The sequence below is a fragment of the Marmota flaviventris genome, chromosome 1 (genome assembly GCF_047511675.1).
Source record: "Marmota flaviventris isolate mMarFla1 chromosome 1, mMarFla1.hap1, whole genome shotgun sequence".
Classification (NCBI taxonomy): domain Eukaryota; kingdom Metazoa; phylum Chordata; class Mammalia; order Rodentia; family Sciuridae; genus Marmota; species Marmota flaviventris.
The window spans coordinates 42,240,429-42,262,179 of NC_092498.1; the positions used below are offsets into that span (position 1 = coordinate 42,240,429).

Sequence of the window (21,751 nt, forward strand, 5' to 3'; positions counted from 1 at the left end):
TTTAAAAAAAGCGGTAAAAAAAATGTTACATAGGATCAGTTCTTCGTACACAAATATGTACTCATAGTTTACATTGAAAATAATGAAGCCCAAAAATATAAAATTCTATGATTTTAATTTAAATGTATTTCTTCTTTCATTCACTCTATAAATATTTTTGAATAATTGCAATACTTCCCTCAGCAATTCGTCAACGAATTTTATGTTTTATCATTTCAGCTATCCTATGAGACCAATTAGTAAGTTGTAAACTTTGGGAAGAAGAAATTTATTCACAGGTCATCCATGATAGGAATGAGGTCACACAGAAACTTGGAATGGTTCTGGGATTATAACTTGGGATTTCTGAGGCCTCTTTGACAACTGAGTCATTTTGCTTCTAAGAATAGTCCAATTTTAGCTTTGGGGCTTTCTCTTGGAGGTTCTGAACCTCCCATACCTGTACCTGCATTTCTCAAACAGTTTTGCTCTGCCACCTCTGTCCTGTTAACTTCTGAATTACCCATGCAGAATCTTTCTGCCTCAAGGCCGTTTTCCTTAGATCTGCAAGAGCATTTCCTTCCCCTGATGTCAAGCAGGGTCACAATCTTTGCCTCAAGGGTCCTGACCACTGATCCTCCTCTTTGCTGAGGGGAAAGTGAATAGAGAACCAAAGTTTCACATCTATGTCTCCAGTTGCAAGAAACCAGAATGTGAACTCTAAAAGAAACATTCCCTCTGGTTTCCTTGGACTGGTTCTTTGAAAAGTGTGTACAATTCCTCTTTGGGATAGTCCACCTTGCCTTTTTGCTATCCATGTATAGCCCCATGAGCATCGCTTCACACTGAAAAGTAACCAAGCCCCCAGGTCATTCCTTTAGCTAATCTGTGAATGTAGGTAAATTGACTTTATTACTACTGAGGCACCAAACCAATTCCACTGATGAGATGACCAGTACTTTTTACCTTTAAGTGAAAAAGTTGGAATAAAAATCCTGGTATGATGGCAACAACATATTCTGAAATACTCAATTCTAACTAAGGTTGTGGGATTTAGCAAATAAAAATCAAATTCAAATCTAGTTGGGCATCCTTTATTTTACTGGCAACTCAATTTCCAACTCCATCAGAAAATAGTACATTTTACTTACTACTTATTAGAGGTTTTTGTTGTTGTTTGGTTGGTTGTGATTGATATTTATTAATTTTTTCCTTAATATTGGCTACTTCTCTGTAGCAAACATCCTCAATCAAGTGCTAACTAACTTCAGAGAGTTTATCATTTAAGGGGAGTAAAATTCCCTTAGAAGTTTATATATCTTATTTTCTTCGTAGAACAATTAAAAAGAATTATAATTTGAATAGCATCCCACAATTCTTTATGTGATTCTTGTTGATATAAATGGTAATGTTATTAAGGACTCAGAATGTATTTTGTTCTCTATACTCCAACCACTTTTCGCTTGAGTCTCTGTGTTAAAGTCTCTTCCTTGATGTGGTCTTCCTGACTAACCCTTGTGGAAAAAAACATGGCTTTAAATCAGCCAGGTATCTGTTCAGATTCCTGTTCCACTTCAGATCCCACATGAACAGTTGGTACCTGCTTTGTGCCTTGGTGCACACACCTGTGCAAAAGTGGGGTGTCTTGAGGATGAAGTGAGAGAGTATGTGCAAGGATTTAGACTTATGACTAGCATATCATGAGCAATTAATAAACATGCATTCTCCTTTTCTTTCTTTTTGTCTTTCTTGAACCCCATATTTGCCCTTTTCACTTCCCATATTATACGTATATAATGCATATATATATTCATGTAGATGTTGTGGGCTGAGGAAAGAAGGGGTGTGTCTATGAGTACATTCCTATCTATACTCTTCCCCTTAAATCCTCAAATTCTCAGAGCAAATTCAAATTCAACTTTCCAAAAAATCACAGAACATGAAGCTTAATGAGATATTTTTTCTCATCATTGGGCATTTTCTTACTTGAACAGATTGCAGATAACTAAAAATTGAAATACACTTTAGAAATTACAGTATGCCAGGCCCCTTAGTTAAAATGCACATACCTGTTTAGCAAAGTCACTATCAACCTAAGAACCAAGAGTCAGTCTCAAATGACCAGTGTCATGTACTTGGAAGAACTGACATCCACTAGAGGAATCCTATCACTTCAAAAGTCTTCACTGGGAATAATACCACTTTACATTTTAGCTTTTAAAATACTTTCAAATACACTATGCTCTCTGATTTCACAAATCACCTATAGGCAGAATTAAGTATTATTGACTGCATTTAATAGGTGAGAAAATGAAGCTTCAGTGTGATTAAGTAGTCTCCATTTGTCAACTAAGAAGCAGTAAAAGAAGTCTTCTGAGACCTAGTTGACACTGTCACATCATACTTTCTCTCTCAGGTGCAAAGGAAGCTTTAAAAGAGTCGGCTATGCCAAAAGTACCAGCATCATGGAAAGATTTTATTTATTTATTTTTTTTTTGCTATTGTTTAAAAACTAGAGATCACCAGTCCTCAAAATGCACAAAACCAGTCCACAGAGTATGTGACTCATGCTCAATCCTTGATATAATTAGAGGTTCTAGGCACCTTGGCCAGGCTAAAAATTACAAAAACTGATTAAGGAGTGTGACGCAGGGGTCCTGCATTGAGAGAGCAGGCAGGTCCTTGTGAAGTCCTGGAGGCAGTGTTCCCGAAGCTACCCATCTAAGTTGTGCTGCCTGGGTGTGCAGAGGCCTGTTCCTTACTCTAACAATATTGTAAATGCCACTTTTTACTCTATCAGCTGTATTTCTTAGAATGATGAATTTAAAAGCTGCCCTCCTTTTCTGTCTTCTAAAATCCGGATCCCTCTCATCCTCAATACACAACTACAAGTCCTTATTTTCTGAATTAATTGAGACCACCTGGTGTGGCCTCTTTCCCTTTCCCTTGTCTGCCTGTCAGAGTTGCCTGTACTCCCATGTTTTCAGCCTCTCTTAGAAGATGATGTGTTCCTTCTCCTGACAAATTTATCACCTGCCCCTTAACATAGTACTGTCCCATCCTTTCTGGGAACTTTCTCAATTCTCCTATGTATTAAGGCATTTATTCCTCCCTAATTATTAATCTCATCAAATGACAAATGGCAAACAACTTATATCAAAATAATTATTTGCATTTATGGCCATGATTCCTGCCCCCAACCCCATGGATTCCCTAGTAACTCTTCTAATCTAACTTCCACTACAATAATCTGTGGGAATTTACTTTTGATGGGTGACATAGAAAGTATCAGATTGAGAGGAACAACTATCACCACATTCTGAATCCAGAACATGTTCACTACCTTAAAGAGAAACTCTTTACTTATTCGTGGTCACTATACATTCTCCCATCCCTCGGGGCCCTGGCCGCCATTCATCTGCTTTTGTCCCTGGATTTGCTTATTCTGGACATTCCACACAAATGGAATCACCTAATATGTGATATTTTCTTACTGACTTCTTTCTCTTGGAATAAAGTTTCATTGATATTGTATCAGTACCACATTCGTTTTAATTGCTGAACATCTTTCCATTTTCTGGATATATCGTACTTTGTTTATCCGTTCATGAGTTGAATGATATTTGGTTGTTTACCTCTCTTGGCCATTCTGAATAATGTTGCTATATACATTTATATACAACTGTTTATAGGAACATATGTTTTCAGTTCTCTTTGTTATATAGCTAGGGGTGGAATTAGTATATTTTATGTAATTCTCTATTTTAACACTTCCAGGCCAGGAAGTCATTTTAATTAAACTTATCTTTTTACCTAATATATAAAAATAAACATCACACATATTTATTGGGTACCATGTGATGTTTCAGTGTGTGTGTACATTGTATAATGTTTAAATCAGGTTAAACGTATCTACTCAGACACATATCATTTCTTTACCTTGGAAACTTTAAAAATCCTTTCTTCTAGCTTTTTGAAATGTAAAGTACATCACTTTTATCTGTAGTTACCCTACTGTGCAACAGCACACCAGAACTTCTTACTAATTGTAACTTTGTAACCATTGATCAATCTCGCCCCATGCCTCCTTACCCACTACACTCCCCAGACCTTGTAACCACCATTCTTCTCAAGTTCTTTATGAGATCAACTTATTTAAATTCCATATATGAATGAGATCATGCAGTACTTAAGTTTATTTCACATAGTATAATGATCTCTAGGTCCATCATGGTGTCACAAATGACAGAATTTCATCTTTTTTATGGCTAACTACTACTATTCCAGTGTATATAGGTACCACATTTTATTAATTCATTCATCAGTTGATGGACATTTAGGTTGCTCCCATATGTTAGCTCTTGTGAATAGTGTTGCAAAAAATATGGCAATGCAGGTGTTTCTTCAGCACACTGATTTCATTTTTCTTTTTCTTTTTTTTTTTTTTTTTGTCTATCTATACAATAATAAGATTGCTGGCTCATATGGTAGTTCCATTTTTAATTTAGTGATTTTGATTTGTATTTCCTGAATACTTAGGGATATTGAGCTCTTTTTTTATTCTTCTTGTATCAGCCAATTGGATATTTACTTTTAAGAAATGTCTATTGAGATCTACTGGTCATTTTAAAAATAAAGCTATTTAGTGATTTAGTTTGTTGTTGTTGTTTGTTCTTTGTTTATTGCTATTGAGTTCTTTGAATTTCTTACATAATCTAGATAATAACTCCTTGTCATATACATACAATTTGCCAACTCTCATTCTATAGGTTGTCTCTTTTTTGTGTGTTGATTGTTTCCTTTGCTGTTCAGAAGCCTTTTAGTTTGATGTAATCCTATTTTTCTATTTTTGTTTTGTGTGGTTTTGGGTCATATCCAGAAACTCCTTGCCCATTCCAATGTCCTCAAGCATTCCCCCTGTGTTTTCTTCCAGTAGTTTCACAGTTTCAGTTACATTTAAGTCTTTAATCCATTTAGAGTCTTATTTCCTGCAACTGATGAGAGATGGGGGTCTAGTCTCATTCTTCTGCACATGAATACCCAATTTCCCCACACCATTTATTGAAAACACTGTCCTTTCTCCATCTCCTGTTCACAGAACCTTTGTCAAAAAATCAGCTGGTTGTAGAAGTGAGTTTCCTTCAATATCCTCTATTGTATCCTCTGTTTCCTTGGTCTGTGTGCTTGACTTTTAATACTAAGCTGTCCTAACAGTTCACTGTTTTCATTTTCACTATCTCGTCATTCACCCCCCCAAAAAAAAAAGTATTCCCCAAGTTTTAGACCTTGAGTCTTCCTCTCTTTTGCTTCTCTTTTATCATCAATTTAAAAAACTTTTTGCCTTAACTACCCATTCATCTCCTACATCTATGTGTCTGTTATCAACGTGACTACTGTCAACGTAGAGCTCTGGGTTATTTACTCCAGTTCAGGAATCTTCTGGTTATGATGGCAGGAGGTACACAGCATGATCTTCTCTCCAAGGCTGTTTTGTGGTCAGATTTCCCCCTTTCCAGCAGCAGCATGCTTTTCTCTCCCTTACCTTCAACTTTACACTTTGGAGTCATCTTTGTTTCTTCCTATCCATTCTAAGTCCTGCTGGTTTTATTTTGATGGTACCTCTTGTGATTCCTGTTTTCAGCTAGCATTGTTTATGATCTTTTGACATTCAACCAAATATTCCTTATTAAATGTAAACTCCCCGGAGGTAGAAACAATCTCATATCACACCTTGTCTCCTCAAGTATGCAGTGTTTAGTTCTTCCCTTGATTTATGAGCATACTTACAAAAATGTTTAATGACAAGTAATTTTTATGTATTTTATCCTTCCAAACATTTTACCAACACTATCTCTTCTGCAATCTTTTAAATTGAGAAGGAAATCCAAAACAAAGGATTCAAATAATAGTTTATATTCAGATATTAGGCTATAATTTAGTAGCATGTATTTTCAGTTTTTATCTAATATGCCAGTAAAAATTATAGCAAGATAGCAATAATGAGTCTTCAATCCATATCCAAACAAAAGATGATATTGGTCTCATAATGAAAAAAAAATCGCTAAAGTATGTGAGAATCAAAATATAAATTCAGAGTATGTGGGGGAAAATAATAAAATATTTCATAGCAAAAAGATAAATATTGAAGAGGATGCACAAAAATCATTGTAGAGCTGTAGCTGTAGCTCAGTAGTAGAGTGCTTGTCTAGCACATGTGAGGCACTGAGTTCGACCCTCAGCACCACATTAAAAATAAATAAATAAATAAAGGCATTGTGCTCATTCACAACTAGAGATAATATTAAAAAAAAAAAAAAATCCTTGTAGTTTTTGGAACATGTGCCATGAAAAAAGAGTGCTTGTGAAATCATTTTAATAAAATTGGTTCCAATTCATCTTTACATTTCATACTTGGGGATTTTATAGTTGGGTAGAATTCCATAAAATATGAAGGATAATTTTAATGAGTCAGATTGTAGGTAATATTATTTTTCTCCTAGATAGTCTATTAACACATCATTATCAGTAACAACAGAAGAGTGGAGAAGATGGATACGTAAATACGTGGATAACTCATTTAATTTGTGGCAGACTGGAAAATGCTGGCTCTGAAGAGACTATGTTCATGCCATTAAACCAAGTGTATGATTAGAGATTGGAGAAAACAAAACCTGTCTCAGCATCAGTTGCTGTTAACAGGCTTATTCCATAGTAGGGTTTTGGAGGTCTTCCAGTGGTTTCCAGCTGCACTGGGTATTCAGAGTATTGAATTTAGACATGAATCTTTAGAACTTCATTGCTTCTGAGGCGGACTTGAAGATCTATCACAGATTCAACACCTCAGTTGTCTCTTCTTTGGATCTACAGCATGAATACTAAGCCCAAAAAGCCCAACATCAGATTGGTAAATAGGAAGCTTAGTAAGTAATTACTCTTATTATAATCTACAATAAATGATTTTACCTTTTAAATTTGGCCTCCATAGTGATGTACAATACAAATACAATATATCCACACATTTATTCTCTAACTTTATATAAAATATACTGTAAAAAAACAATTATTTAAAAATATATTTTCTAATAATTATCTTTTTTTTCAACAAACTTAGTCTAATTATGTATCAGGCATGGTAAAATGAAGGGTCAATAGCTACAGATGCATAATTTCACTCTGATAGATTGCTGTTTGAAAATAGGTTATGACAATTAGATGATTAATTTTCTTCTATTAAATAGCATTATGAGACTTCAGATTACATTTATCAGTATATTCTCCTTAGCAGGAACATAATAGGAAAAAAAGGCCGAACAGAATAGGAATTCATATCCTTTGTGGAAGGATCTGAATATACGTCTTTATCAACTACAGTTGGGAAAATAATTAGAAAATGAAATTCTGTTTGGAAACTTATTTTATATTCAGTGTTCAAAGTAGCATTTTAAAGATATAACATGTTAAAGGTTAACATATATGAGTATGAGGAGCAAAATTCTGGATGTCCTGCTGGCAATTTTTTTTTTTTCTGGTTATCTGCAAAGTATACACCCTTGTCAGTATAACTAGGGAGTGCCTGTGTAAACATTCTTGTTTCGCCTGTTCCACATAATCGTTTCTTGTATCATATTTCTTCTGACCTCGCTATCTGAAACCAATTACAGGAGATCCATTTGGGCTGCATCTATTTTCATAAGAAGCCTAGGCAGCAGTGTTTTTCTCAGAGATGAATATCAACATCAAATATGCTTCTGAGTGCTTTGTTATTTATGTTTCAGAGAGATTTTGTAGCCTTCAGCTCTCAAGAATGTGTCACGCTGTGCTGTTTATACATTGAAGATATTAATGGGCGTAGATGTCATTTTTCATTTTAATGTCTCAAATGCAACAGGCTGATAGGTTAAGCATTCCTATTTTTATGGGGAGAGATATGAGTGATGTCTGTTTCTTCCCAAAATATACATCTATTTACTCAGAAAAAAAGTTATTTATAAACCTAAGCATACACAACACTTTCAGTTTTACTGGTTATTTCTAAACTAGTCTCAAATAATTTTAATTCAGTGTTTCTCTGCAGGGAAAGTATTTTTCTGACAGGTTAACAAAGTTTTTTTCACCCTAAATTCATTCTCATGATGACCTACACCATAGAATTGCTTTTTGTGTAGTTCATCACAAACTTAAAGTTAATACTACTGGAGAAGAGTGATGTGCTTTAACTTTGCTTTTCTTTCAAAAGTTTAGCTTAGTCAGAATTACACAGTAACTGTTAGGAATGACATTTTCAATAAATATTTTAGGCAAAATGCACTCAGTTCTGGAAAATATGTGCATTCTCACACCTCCTTGGCCAACAAAATATGTACCTTAAATCTATTTATAAATGTTTTTATCCTTTTTTCAAAACATTTAATCTGATCCAATTTTTGAAAATACCCTATGTTAATTTTCTTTAGGTTGACTAAAATTAGATCATGTCATTAAGTGAAGTGCACCCTTAATTCAAAACAAATGTGGTTTTGGAAACTAGATATGGTTTGGCTGCCTTAGAAACCTCTTTCTTGTTTATTTGAATCAGATTCAGTCATTATTAAAGGAAATTTTGTAAACAGTTCTTGCCTTTTGTTCTAAATTAATTTGAGGAGGGAGGATTACCATATAATACCTAATTGACTTGTAGAACTTTATGAGTGGCCCTGGAATTTATCTTTTCTGTTTATCAATAGAAGTGGTAAGTGATTTTCACATTAATATTTTATGTAAGTTGACACCTAGTACCTTATATTGATGAAAATGTTTTATCTCCTAATCTTTTATCATTTGAGTAGCTGCAATAATAAATTGCAAAATGAGCTAAACATCTATGAGCAATTGTTTATTGAAATTCAGCCCCAAAGAATACTGGAAATAAAAATGTCATATGATGCATGCAGTCAGAATGCAGTCTGCCAGAGATTCCTGCTTATGAGTTTTAAATCATTCCTGATTTCTTGGAATTGTTTTTTGTTCTCCTACCTCTTAATGTTTACTATAGCAATCTCTGCTGCTAACAAAAGAATGTTGAAATAGGCAAGTAGTTATTTTTCATAAGTGTTTGTATTGGAAGATGACCCTCAACTATTTTAAAGATAACTGTAAATGCATGTGAAAACCAAAGTACTTTGAAAGTGGCAGCATTTTGTACCAAGCTGTCATGTGGTGTCCCATCATTATTTTACTCCTTTATCAACAATACAGGTATATGCTTCTGGCTAGTGATATTTTCATGAGCAATAGCTTTCCTATATCTAATTTTCTAGTGTTTTTTTTTTTTTCTTATCCACTGAGCATTCATATATTCCATTGGGTTTCTTGTTTGAATTGCGATGAATTAAGGAATATAATGGATGGGGTCCTAGGCTTGGAAGACAAAAAGACACAAAGATCTATTACTGCATTGTGATTTAATTAAGTTATCATAGTACTGGTCCTTCATTTACCTATCTACAAAGTGAAAAAGTGAGGTTATACAGTTTTTAAGGTTTTATCCAACTCTAGAATACTGCACTTCTCTTAGTAATAATTGATCAGATGATAAAGATTATACAAGAGTACAGAGCTCTATCAGGTATTGGTGGAATGCATAATGATTTTGAAATTAAGCATGATGGGGACATTTAGCCATAAAAAGAACATATATTCTATGACAGTTTTTTATGCATTTATATATACAGGATATAGAAAGATTGTGTTGTTTTCCTTTTAAGTTCAAGAACTGGATATGTTCATTTTAGGAATAAAGAATAATTCATTACACTGTCAAATAGTCTCCCTTACTAGAATTTTACCCATTGCTATCTAGGGATTCTTTTGACAGAATAATGACAATATGGCCCACTGGAATGCACTGGGGCCAGAAAGCCAGGAGACCTTGAACAAAGCACTCAGAAATGGTTTTGTGACCTTGAGTAAAGCAACTGATTACTTTAAGCCTCACTTTTCCCATTTGTTAAAAGGTGGGGATCAGATTAGATGATTTCTGATAATTGCTCTTAGTCCTAGTAATTCATGGTTGTAAGATTCCAAATTGTTCATTAGAATCCTTTAAAAAAAAGGAATACTTTGAGATAATAAATGACTACAGAACTTAATACAAACTAAAGCTGTATATTGATGAACTATCATCTCTAAAGAAGAAAATAAGTATATGAAAAAAGAAGCCAAATTTTGTGTGGATTTTGTCATCAACAGGAAAAATAATTGACTGAATTTTTTTTTAATCTTGAAAGTTTTATATAGACACACCCTAGGTCACACTATAGTAATTTCCATAAAAATTTAATTAATTTAGTTAATTTCAACTCATATTTAATTTTTCAAGCTGAATTAAAAGAAGAAATCTTTATTATTTAGACTACTGAGTGAGATTTTTCAGTGAGTCTTGTAATAAAGTAATTATGGAATTGATATTTACTTGTTTTTCCTTCAAACCAAACTCTCTTAATGAATTTCCTGAGTTCACTGGCATGTGCCATCCTTGGAAATATTTAGTTTGACTTGTGATTACTTGCAAAGTTTAAGAAACAAAAGGAAAATCGTCGTGAGTGAGTGTGTCTCCAAATGTAAAAAGTCCTCTTGACAAACGGTGCCAGATCCTGCTATGGGAAGACAAATCAATGTTGTTAGGAGATGGTGCTCCTGCATTCGGTTTGTTTACTTTGGTTTCTATGTCTGCCTGCCTTCTCAGAAAACTTGCTTGGAGCCAGACTGTAGCAGCCCTCTCTCTGTCTTTTCATAATTGATCAGGGGATGACTGCCTTCCCTGAGGGTTAAGACGTGGCAACTTTTTCTGTTTGCTCAGCATCTCAATGCAGTAGTTCAAACATTGTTCACACCAGCTGGCAGTGTAATGCCATATGCACATCTTGTCAAAGCAACTGTTGTCATGGATACTGGAAACTCTCTTAAAAACCAGATCATTGATTCCAATCAAAATTATACTTTTTATCATCTGAGAATCTCAATTATTATGGAAGAATATTAATTTAATGACGTTTTTCTCATTATGAAAAATGTATCTTGCATTCTAAAACAGTAAATAACAAAGTAAGGTAATGATTTATTTTAGTTTTATGTGTTGAAAATTGTCATCCCTAGTGTTCATTGAACTCGGTTGTTAAGAATGAAAATGAATTTTTAAATACAGGCTCTAAAAAAAGTTTTTGTTGTTGTTTTTTTAATGGTAGTATATATTGCTACCTTTAAAATAATTTAAGATGAATCTTGTTTTGTGACCCTAGTTTTTGTTAGATAAGTTCATATAGTACATTCACCAAACTGCCCCTCCTCATGTAAATGAAATGCTTACATTAGTTTCTTATGTTAAGTTTTATTTTCCTGAGTGGGTAAGAAAACATAAAAATAAATGAAAACATCTTCTATTTTGATTGGTATTCTGTCACACATAGAAACAAACCTGATTGGTTGAGTGGTAATTTCTTTGTTCTCTGATTTTGCTAAGAATGCAAATGAAAACCACTCAATTTTATTTGGCATTAAAACTGCACTTTATTTTGTCAGAGGAGAGGTTTCCCCTTGAATTGTAAGTATAAAAAAAGTGTTTTTAATCTTTAGTGAAAATCCTTATTAATTCACTTTCAAGATAATCTGATGTTGATTTGTCAAATTTAATTACAGCTTCCGGTAACACTTGAAGTCTACTGCTTTTGCTTCAAAATTGTAATATGAAAATGCAAATTGAATGATAATTTAAAAGGGAGTGGGCATTTTAGTTCAACACTCAAAGACAAGTTCCTTGTAGAAATGGGGTTATTGATCCAGTTGATCATTTTTCCTTTATGCACTTTAAACAAATTAATTTCCTACAGGATTACATGCAACTTTATGATTTTGAATAAAGTTGCATACATGTGTTTTGTGAATTTTTTGCATATTTGGAGAAAAAAAGAATAATGACTATAAAGGGAGGTGAGGGTTTTCATACAAAATAACTGATAATCAATTTAACTTTAAATAAAAAATATTTAGATATCATCCCCTTCTTACTTCTAGGCTCTGCAAGCAGCAAGACAACTTCTCTTACAACAGCAAACAAGTGGATTGAAATCTCCTAAAAGCAGTGATAAACAGAGACCACTGCAGGTTAGTAAAGCACTCCTGTCCTTAGGGTCTTATTTTAAAAGATGTTCATAATAATAACAGATGTGTAGATACAATTGTATATATACAGGAGATTATTACATTTGCTTTGGTGGGTCATTTTAATTCCAAAAGAGAATTTATTCATTTTTCTTAGAAGAGAAAAACAATTTTTTCTATTAGCATAAGTTTCAAAAGTTTCCAAGAAGTTAACTTGGAAAATTAAAAAAAAAATAACAAAAATTATGTAGGATCTATATTTGGAATACATAAGCATAGAGAATTTGTATAAAATTCCCTTGGGAGATTTTAATGGGGTTTATTCACATGTAGGTAAAAATGTGAAAATTCTTTCTAAAAAAAAGTAAAGTCACATTAAAGTGATGTGGAAGGAAACAAAGCAGTCTTAGACAACCCTTCTGCAGTTGTATCCAAGTGACAAATGCAGAAAACCTCCACCATTGCCAAAAAAACTGTTTGAGTTCGCCAGGGAGTTATTGCTGTTGCTACAGTTATAAAAACACATTCTGGAGTTTGTTGTCCTTACTCACTTATATTTGTCCTGTGAAACTGGTAGTATGTGTATGTCTTTTAAAGTAACTTTTGCTACATAATATAACCATTGTTTTACATAGTATTCTTAACCAAAATGTATGGGACATTTTCTTGGGGAAAAACCATTTTTAAGATGTACATAAAAAACGTTTGGAAGGTTGGAAGGTGGATTCTGGAGTTGGATGAAATGCCTTTCAAAGTATTCAGCAGCCTTGTTGAAAGAGAAGCAATGCTTTTTCCTGAATCATGTGTTACATACATTCTAATAAGGCACGTTTAGGGTTTAGTATTTTTCTCCTATTGCTCTATTTTAACAAAACAATCTTTTTAAAATTTTTTTTAAATGGCCTAGCTGTCTGTTTTCATTTTCAGATGTACTCACAGATGTTAGCAACTAAGTCTTCCATGATATCCTTCTGAAGCTCAGTTTGTATGACAAAGAATTATAGGCTACTGATCCACACAATCCAGAATTACTTATTACCCCAAAACTGGATTACATTATGGTCTCTAAACAAATCTGAGAGAACATATTTTCTTGGGAACAAAGTCATTTGTGGGAGTGAGTGGGCAGAGGAGAGACTTGGGTGTAGAGGATGTTTAACAGAGTCTAAAGCATAATGCCTGCCATAATTGTAAATGAAAGTTTTATTGAATCAGTCTGAATCTAAATTCTTCTTAAATTTTTTCCTGTTTTAAAAAAAAATTCCACATTCTCTTAACTAATCAGTAACTCTGTGACACACTTTACTCACTTCATATCACTCCTAAAGCTGTAACACTGAGTATAGTATTTCTATAGTTACCTGATCCCATGAGTCTCTCCATGCATGTACCTAACAGAGAAAATTTTGCATAGTAGAAGTCACACTAGATACCAAATGAAGCGTTGATCCTCACAATAGTTTCACAGTGTGCATTTTGCTTTCTTGTTGATGTAGAAAATAAAATTTAGATGCTGGCAACATAAGCCAAAAATAGGAAAGAAGTTCCTGTTTTGAATGTATGAAAAACAGTATTTATTGTTCTATTTGTCATGTTTCTTGACAAAGTAGAGGAATTCTCAGTTGTTCCTTCCTCTCCAAAGTTAAGTCCAGTAGAAGTTTCTTTATTACTGGTTGCCAGAGTATCTCTGGAAAGAATGCCTGAGCTTTAGGGTTTTGACTTGTTGTTGTTGTGGTTGTTGTAATACTATAATCAAGATTTGATACTTTGATAATATAAATGTACATAATTTTTCTTAAAACATACACCTATAATGTGGAAATATTAGAGACTCTAAAATAAGAAATTGTCCATGTAACAATTGTTGTATAAATTTTTAAGCAAAAGTCCTCAAATTTTTATTTTGTTGTAAAATAATAAAAGTACTGTAAATTACCTATTAATAATTGCAGTTGTTCATCATACTGTATTTTCCTGGTATCACTTATAGTTTAGTGTTTCCTGATGCATATTAATCTAAATATATCTCCATTGTATATTCTGTAAAACTGTAGCATTTTTGTATTATTTGTGATTTTAATGAGATCTCTTGCTAAAACCTATGGGGATGAGAAATTGACTTTATGAATGAGAATTTAGAAATAATGAAGACTTATGTGCTCACCAAAATATATACTACAATTAATATGAGAACTTACATTTTTTGTATTTCATAGTATTTGATAAGCTCAGCAACTGTAGGCAGTCTGAGATTGTATTAAAAATCTAATAAAAATCTAACAACATTTCATACTAGCTTACACATCTGTTATCAAATGGGGATATTAGGTTAATACTTATCCTTGCATCCGCAAATACTATTTAGCATGAGTTGCACTATTTGCTACTTGTGTTAAAAAAAGAAGTCATATAATATGAAATTAACATTTTAAAAAATTTTTATAAGATTTTCTCACAGTGTAGGGGGTTTTTCTACTTAACTATATATTTCTACTTAACTGCATATAAAAAATAAGCAGTAAGTCTAATGCATGTATCTTCATTGAGAGAGTTTAATTGAAAATAGAAAATGCCTAAGTGTTCAACCAAATTTTTAGAGATTATGTTTTAAGTTTCCAAAGGGTAATTGAAAGTAGTTCAGAATTTACACTTGCAAGAAAAGAAATTTGGTGTTAATAGATAATGCTGGTTCTTACCTTATCAGAAATAATATCTTTAGAAGACCAATAGAGAAACTTTCTATTTCCTATTTTAAATATAGTTCTGCTAAAGAACTACTTTATAAAGTTTAAGATATGACACTGATTTCATACCACTGTTTTGATGGCTCAAATCACAAGAACAATATTTGGTTGCTTGTTAACATTCACCTAAATTTCTTTCAAGTGTTAAAAAGTGGTGTCCAGATTTGAAGTGTGACATGAAATAGAGTCTATTTCTAGCAGACCAGTGTATGTATGTATATGTATGTGTATATATATATATGCTATTTTTAAATATCAGTTTTTTCAGCTTCTGATGCTACAGATGGTATATGTATTAGCATGTCTAATGCAAAATGAAAAGAAAAAAATCATACCACCTGACAGTCATGAGTACCAGTGGCAGTAGTGATTTCACTTCCATGAATAGGTATCTGAATATGTGTGTTTGAAATATTTTTACATATTCTATTAGTTTTGTGAAACACCAGTTGAATAGATCCAATCAGGTATATTGATTAATCAGATATTGAAGAAGAATAATATATAAAGATCATGATGCAAATGGGAGTTGAGGTTAACCTAAACTTTACCAGATATTTCATCATCATTCTTAAGGTTTCCAAAAAATTTAGTCAAGTAATAGCAGCAGAAGGTGGCCTCTTCTTTTAATCTATCTTTTTTATTTCTATGCAGTATTTCCTAGATTTGATGTGCCCCTAGTGATCCATAAAATAAGAAAAGTTAGCCAATGATAATATTTAATGTTTTCAATTTCATAAAGTAATTTCCAGGTGAGAAAGACTAAATCAGCACACATACATACACACACACATACACACACACACATCACACATGCACACTTCTAAAATCTGTAAATTTAAAATTTTTTATAAAATACATTATCAATTTTCTAGCCTTTGACAAATCTACTTCATTTAGTTTAGATATGAAAATTGGTCGCATTATTGTTCTTGTTACATTTACAGCCATGAGACAGACTTGTGGTTCTTCAACAGCTGTGCAGAGCAGAGACGTAAATTTAAGGTAAATGCCATTGCTTTGCTATCTTAGATGAATTTTAGTATATAGCACTGTAATCACCTCCTTCATTGTAGGTTAATATCTAATATAAATTTTTCTTTTCCAATAGGTAACAAAAATTATAAATTTTTTATAATTCTGTCTTAAAGAATGTAATAGTCAAAAGCAAAAGCAAATTAAACTTGAGAATCTTATTCAGATTTTGCCATAAAATAGTTATCTAAGTTTGAGGAAATCATTTAACATCTTTAAAACAAAGACATTGGGTTAATTGATGGAATAGATTTAAAATTTCATGGTTTAAGATTTATTTTGTTTTTGTTTTGAAGGAAGTGACAGGCATCTTAGTTTGGGGGGATTATATATATCTTGATGAATATTATCTTATAAATTAATGATTATGGGTTTTTAAAATTTGTTTTCAGTTACAACAGACTTGCTTATTAACAGGCCACAGCCAAAATGAATGCTTTGGAATCAAAGAATTACATTCCATATGTATGGAAATGATTGTTCAAATATACTTTTGAACAAATAAGAAAGATTTGTTTAAATGCTTTGAAATAATATTATAAATTGCATTGTGAAGAAATGCAAACTATATAAAAATTATTTTACTCCTTTATGTATTTTGATAATATACATTTAAATATGCTGTGATATAATGCAATTTAACATCATTTCTACCTTCTTCTATTCCTTCTTTCTAAAATGTTAAAATAAACATCAGCAGACAAAACCAGAGATTCTCTAGTAAAGTAATCAGTGATTCTAAGATTTCACATTCTATATTTGAATTCAAGAATAAGGTATAAAAATTAAAATTTTAAAATTAATAAAATCTTCTGGGTGAAAATACTAACTTTTGTCAGATACATAACCAGATATTGCTAAATGCATTTTAGGAAATGATGAATTTCCTATGTGCTTTGGTAAAGAACAAAATTGAATATTTTTTACATCAATTTGTAGTATATAAGCATTATTAGCTAAACCACTCTTTGTTCCACCTACTTAAAGCAACATTATTAAAAGACCTGAGATATAGTTTGGAGTAGACCAATATACTGTGATTTAGAAAAGTTAAAATTTTAAAGATATTCTTTGTTGTTCATATTTTTGCATATAAAAAAATAAGCAGTAAGTTTAATGCAGTGTATCTTCATCTTAAAATTGAGAGAATTTAATTGAAAATAGAAAATGCCATGTGTGGTCCTGATTTCCCAATTCTATTAGAGGGTATTTCTTATAAGATAGCATTAAATAGTCAGATTTCCATTAATGTTAGAGAAGAAAAGCCCTCAATAGTGATGTTTCCATTCATGGCCTCTCTGTTCAAGGCTGACACCCCATCGAAGAGGGTCTGGGGCATCCAGCCCATCTGCAAAACATGCTTGTGTGGAAAACTTCGTAATCTTTTAATATAGATTTCCTGCTAATGTAATGCTGCTTTAAGTATTTGTAACAAAATGTGTCTGAGCCTCTAATTCTTATACACTTCTCCTGGATATTAAAGGTTTTTAATAAGAAAGTGATAGGACCTCAGCACTATTTTGTGAGGATGTAGTGAGCAATGGTACATTTAGACAATATTTCCTTGGCGGGGAGTTGTGAGGAGTCAGGAATAGTGATAATCCTTAAAAAACTCTTTATGTAGACATGATGTTGACTTGAGCATTTGGCATGTTGAGCTTATGGTTATGGCAAGATGTGTAAGTAGAATTGTTCAGCTTTTAGAAAATTAAAAGGAGAGCTTGACAGATAAGTCAGAACTAAAGACAAATATTTGTGGAATAATCCACAAGTGATAGCTGAATCCATGAGAGTAGAGGAGATTTCTGACAAAGATAATTTGCAAAGAGGAGCTTAGTAACATCTGTATTTTTTAGAGCAAGAGGAAAAAGAAGCAGAAAGAAAAGATTAGAAAAATCAAATTATAACTTGATTTATTAAGGGAGGTCAAAGAAAGAATAGTTTTCCAAAGACAAAGCTTGTCAACCATGTCAAGCAATATCCATGAAGATGAGAACTTTCATCCAGAAACACTGTTTAGCTAAATTGCAACATTGATGGTTTTAATTCCCCTAGTTCTTTATCATTTGCTAGTAACTCTTAGGATCAGCAGTACTAACATGGTCAGTAATGAATGGGAAAAAAAATCATACTTTAATATGAATGTTAAATAGCAAATAGAGAATTAATAAATGTACTTTCACTTCTCAGATTGCTGTATAAGAAAATGTATATTGCATACAAATTACTGAATTCCCATAAATTAAAAATAGAAGAAAATGGCTTTGTCAGAGGTCAGATTTTCTTTTCTTAGCTATCCAAGTACTTGCTTCTCTCTGTAATCCATTAGGACTTTAAGTATATATTCCCTTGACTTCTCTACCTTTACTAAAGTGAGAGCAATAAAGAAATAGAACATTAATATTGTTATGGGAGCTCTCTATAGGATTTAAGACTTAGGCTGTGAATTTCATCTTAAGATGTTTAGAGGTATATAAGATAAATTGTATGACAAAGTGAAGAACAGTTTCAGTACATGATTAAAGACAAAAAGTAAAATTATTTTGAATTTCTCTTCCATTTAAGACTCTTTGTGTTTCCTCTATGGACTCTATTTATATCTTTCTACCAGTGTGAAATCTGCATTTCGACTTGACTTTCTTCAATTTTCTCTGCTCCCTTCACCTTCTTTACTATATTCTTTCCTCCTTTACTATTCATTTCTCTTTTCTCATCATTTAATCTTATCCATTTTATTTTGTCTCTGTTCTCTTGGTCTTACATAGAGAAAGAAGAAACTTTAAATACCTATAAAGGTTTTAATTGTCTTGAACCTAGAAGATATTCTAGCATGACATTTTGCTACAAAATAATAAAACTGTGCTACTTTCTTAAAATCCAGTATCAAATAATTCTTTTTGTTTTTGTCTTTCCCCAAGAATAGTTTTCCTTTAAATTATTTTCAGATGTAGTTTTAGTATGAAAGCAATGCTATGCTAGACAGTCTCAGCAGCTTAAAGGAACCTAGAGCCCAGAAGCATTTCATTTAGTGTTAGTAATCTACTGCTTTTGCTATCTATAAAACTTTTTAAAAATCATCATCAGGAAAGTTCCTTTGGTCATATTTTCTAGAAAACCCATTGAAATGAATATTTAAACTATAACTAACTAGGATGACTATTAAATTACCAGAGTTCTAAGCAATCTTTGGTTGTGTTGTTTATGATTATATTAGTGATGCTGAAATTGGAAGCACAACATCTGAAAAGATAAATCATCAAATGTGTAATGATGTATTCTTCATAAAAATTTAAGACACCATATCTTAATATGAAAGTCATATAAGTTCATTATAAGAATCTATCTTGATTTTAAGTTAAATTATAGTTGGACACTAAGTTACTTTTCTCAAAGGCACTTAATGAATGCTAATAAATTTCTATTGTACAGTGGATTTTTTTAGATGAAAATTATGTCCTTTGATTAGATGAGGAAGAAACCACTCATGAGAACTAATTAGAGTAGACCTTTGACATTCACAAGGTTTGTATCCTGAGATGTTTATAAACCCTCAAAATCAAGAAACTCCTATTTCAAAAACATGGACAGATTTGTGCAGACTTTTTTCCAAATGTTGTCCTCATTCTGAATCAGGCTAATCGTTGCTTTGTGCAAAGTGTAAACAAGTTCTCAACTTTACAACTTTAAATAAAGTTTGCCTATGTTTTGTTTTTATTCATTTAGGTACCAGGGATTGACCCAGGCACTTTTAACCACTGAATCACATCCCAGCTCTTTTTTTAAAAAAAGATATTTTTTTTAGTTGTTGATGGACATTTATTTTACTTATTTATATGCGGTGCTGAGAATCGAACCCAGTGCCTCATGCATGCTAGGCAAGCAGGCTACCACTGAGCCACAACCCCAGCCCCATATCCCCAGCTCTTTTTATGTTTTATTTTGAGACAGGGTTGCACTAAGTTTCTCAGAGCCTTGCTAAGTTGCCGAGGATGGCTTTGAACTTGAGATCCTCCTGCCTCATCCTCCCGATCTTCTGGTATTACAGGCATACATCACCATGCTGGGTACACCTGAATTAAATAATAATAATAATAATAATAATAATAATAATAATAATAATAATAATAATAATTTATTCATATCACAGGTTTTCCTATATCAGTGAGCATAGGTAGAGAACAGGAAAGCCATATTAGTGATAGAAAATCCAGGAGAATGGAAGAACTAGGTAATATATGTGAGAAGTCAGCAGTCTACAGACTGGAGCAACCTCTCTGTGTAGCTAAGTGTTTCATGGCTTAAAGAATTACAAGGTTTGATGTAAGGTTCCATTCTATTAGATCATACAGTCTAGCATCTATAGGGAAAATCCAAGCCAAACAATCAAGTTTCCCTAACATCCTTATTGATATCTTAATAAAGAAATGGGAGCCTCCATATCATGAAATTTCCGACCTTCTTAATTATAAATCTCCATCTGCATCTGTAAGTTTACCTGGAAGGTCTTTTCAGAGTAAATTTGCTGGCATACTTTTTAAGGGCATAGGGTGTCTTGGTATGAAGAGACTTCAAGAAGTTCAGGAAATGACTAGTGGCCACATGCCTTTTTTTAGAAGTCTATCAGTATACAAGTAGAACCAGTAGTACCTAGGGGTTAAGCATTTTGATCACACAAGTACACCAACAATTTCCCTTGCAGAGTCTATAAATTCTTACACTTACAATGCTAACACTTGCATTGCTGTAAAAGCTGCCACCTTTATAACTTCCACTTTTAGTGCTACTGCACATTTGCAAGTGACAAACCAAGGAAAACACTGAAATTATGATATGCTCATGGGAGGAAAATCTGTTGTCTCTAAAAAAGACTGTGGTAAATTCTTAGAAACTCTTTGTGGAAACAGAAACAATACAAAAGGCAAAAATATTCTCTACCTTCTACCTTCCTCCCGTAGACCACACATGTAATAGACATTTAAAACACATTAGTGATGAAAATGTAATAAAATTTTAGTGTCTTAAAAGCTTGGTTTTCTTTTAAAGGTATTTGTTCTTAATTCTGGGAGATTGTTTCTCTTAATTAACTCTGACTACTCCCCTTCAGTTGTAGAGAATATGTAGGGCAGTGGATTTCAAATCTAAGAAATAAGCGTAGATCTTTGAAGATCTCTTGAAAATAGAGATCTTGTGTCCACTGTGGACTACTGAGTTAAAATTTAGGCAGGTGGGATCTTTGAAAATGGAAATATTTAAAATTCTCTGGATAATTCTAATACCACTGGTCTACAGTATCATATGTATGGACCCAGAACTGCTCTTTTCTGGAACAGGAGAGAACCTCCCTGTAATAAAAAACACTGAACCTCATTGTCTTATTATTATACTGTATCATTTTCTCTCTCTGGTATTTAGTTTTCAATCTCATACAACAAAAATGCTTTCCTATTGAAACCTTAGATGTCTTCCAGATTCAGCAGTCTTGGAATCTCAGCCCAGAGTTTGTTTTCTATATTTCCTTTTGTAAAGCAGTTTTTTGGGGGAAGGGGGTACTGGGGATTGAACCCAGGAACACTTAAGACTTAACTAACTTAAATAGCCACATCTGTAGCCCTTTTTAATATTTTTATTTAGGGACAAGATCTCACTAAGTTGTTTAGGGCTTCACTAAATTGCTGAATCTGACTTTGAACTTGTGATTATCCTTCCTCAGCTTCTAAGGCTCTGGGATTACAGGCTTGTCCATCATGCTTGGCTAAAGCAGATTTTTGAGATGTATCTCTCTGAGAATTTTTTCAAGTTACTTTCCAACAATATTGTCAGAATTTTATTTTCACTTTCATGACTTATGTGAAATTACC

The 21,751-nt window shown here is 32.7% G+C and overlaps 1 protein-coding gene across 3 annotated transcripts in view; it reads left to right on the forward strand.

Moving 5' to 3' along the window:
• The window catches only part of Foxp2 (forkhead box P2), a 554,181-nt gene that overhangs the window by 382,699 nt on the left and 149,731 nt on the right, over positions 1-21,751 (forward strand). For all 3 annotated transcript variants that reach the window (XM_071612711.1, XM_027926404.2, XM_027926406.2), the window contains exon 5: positions 12,028-12,117. In XM_071612711.1, coding sequence (XP_071468812.1) covers positions 12,028-12,117 — 90 coding nt within the window. The remainder of the gene's footprint in view (positions 1-12,027; positions 12,118-21,751) is intronic.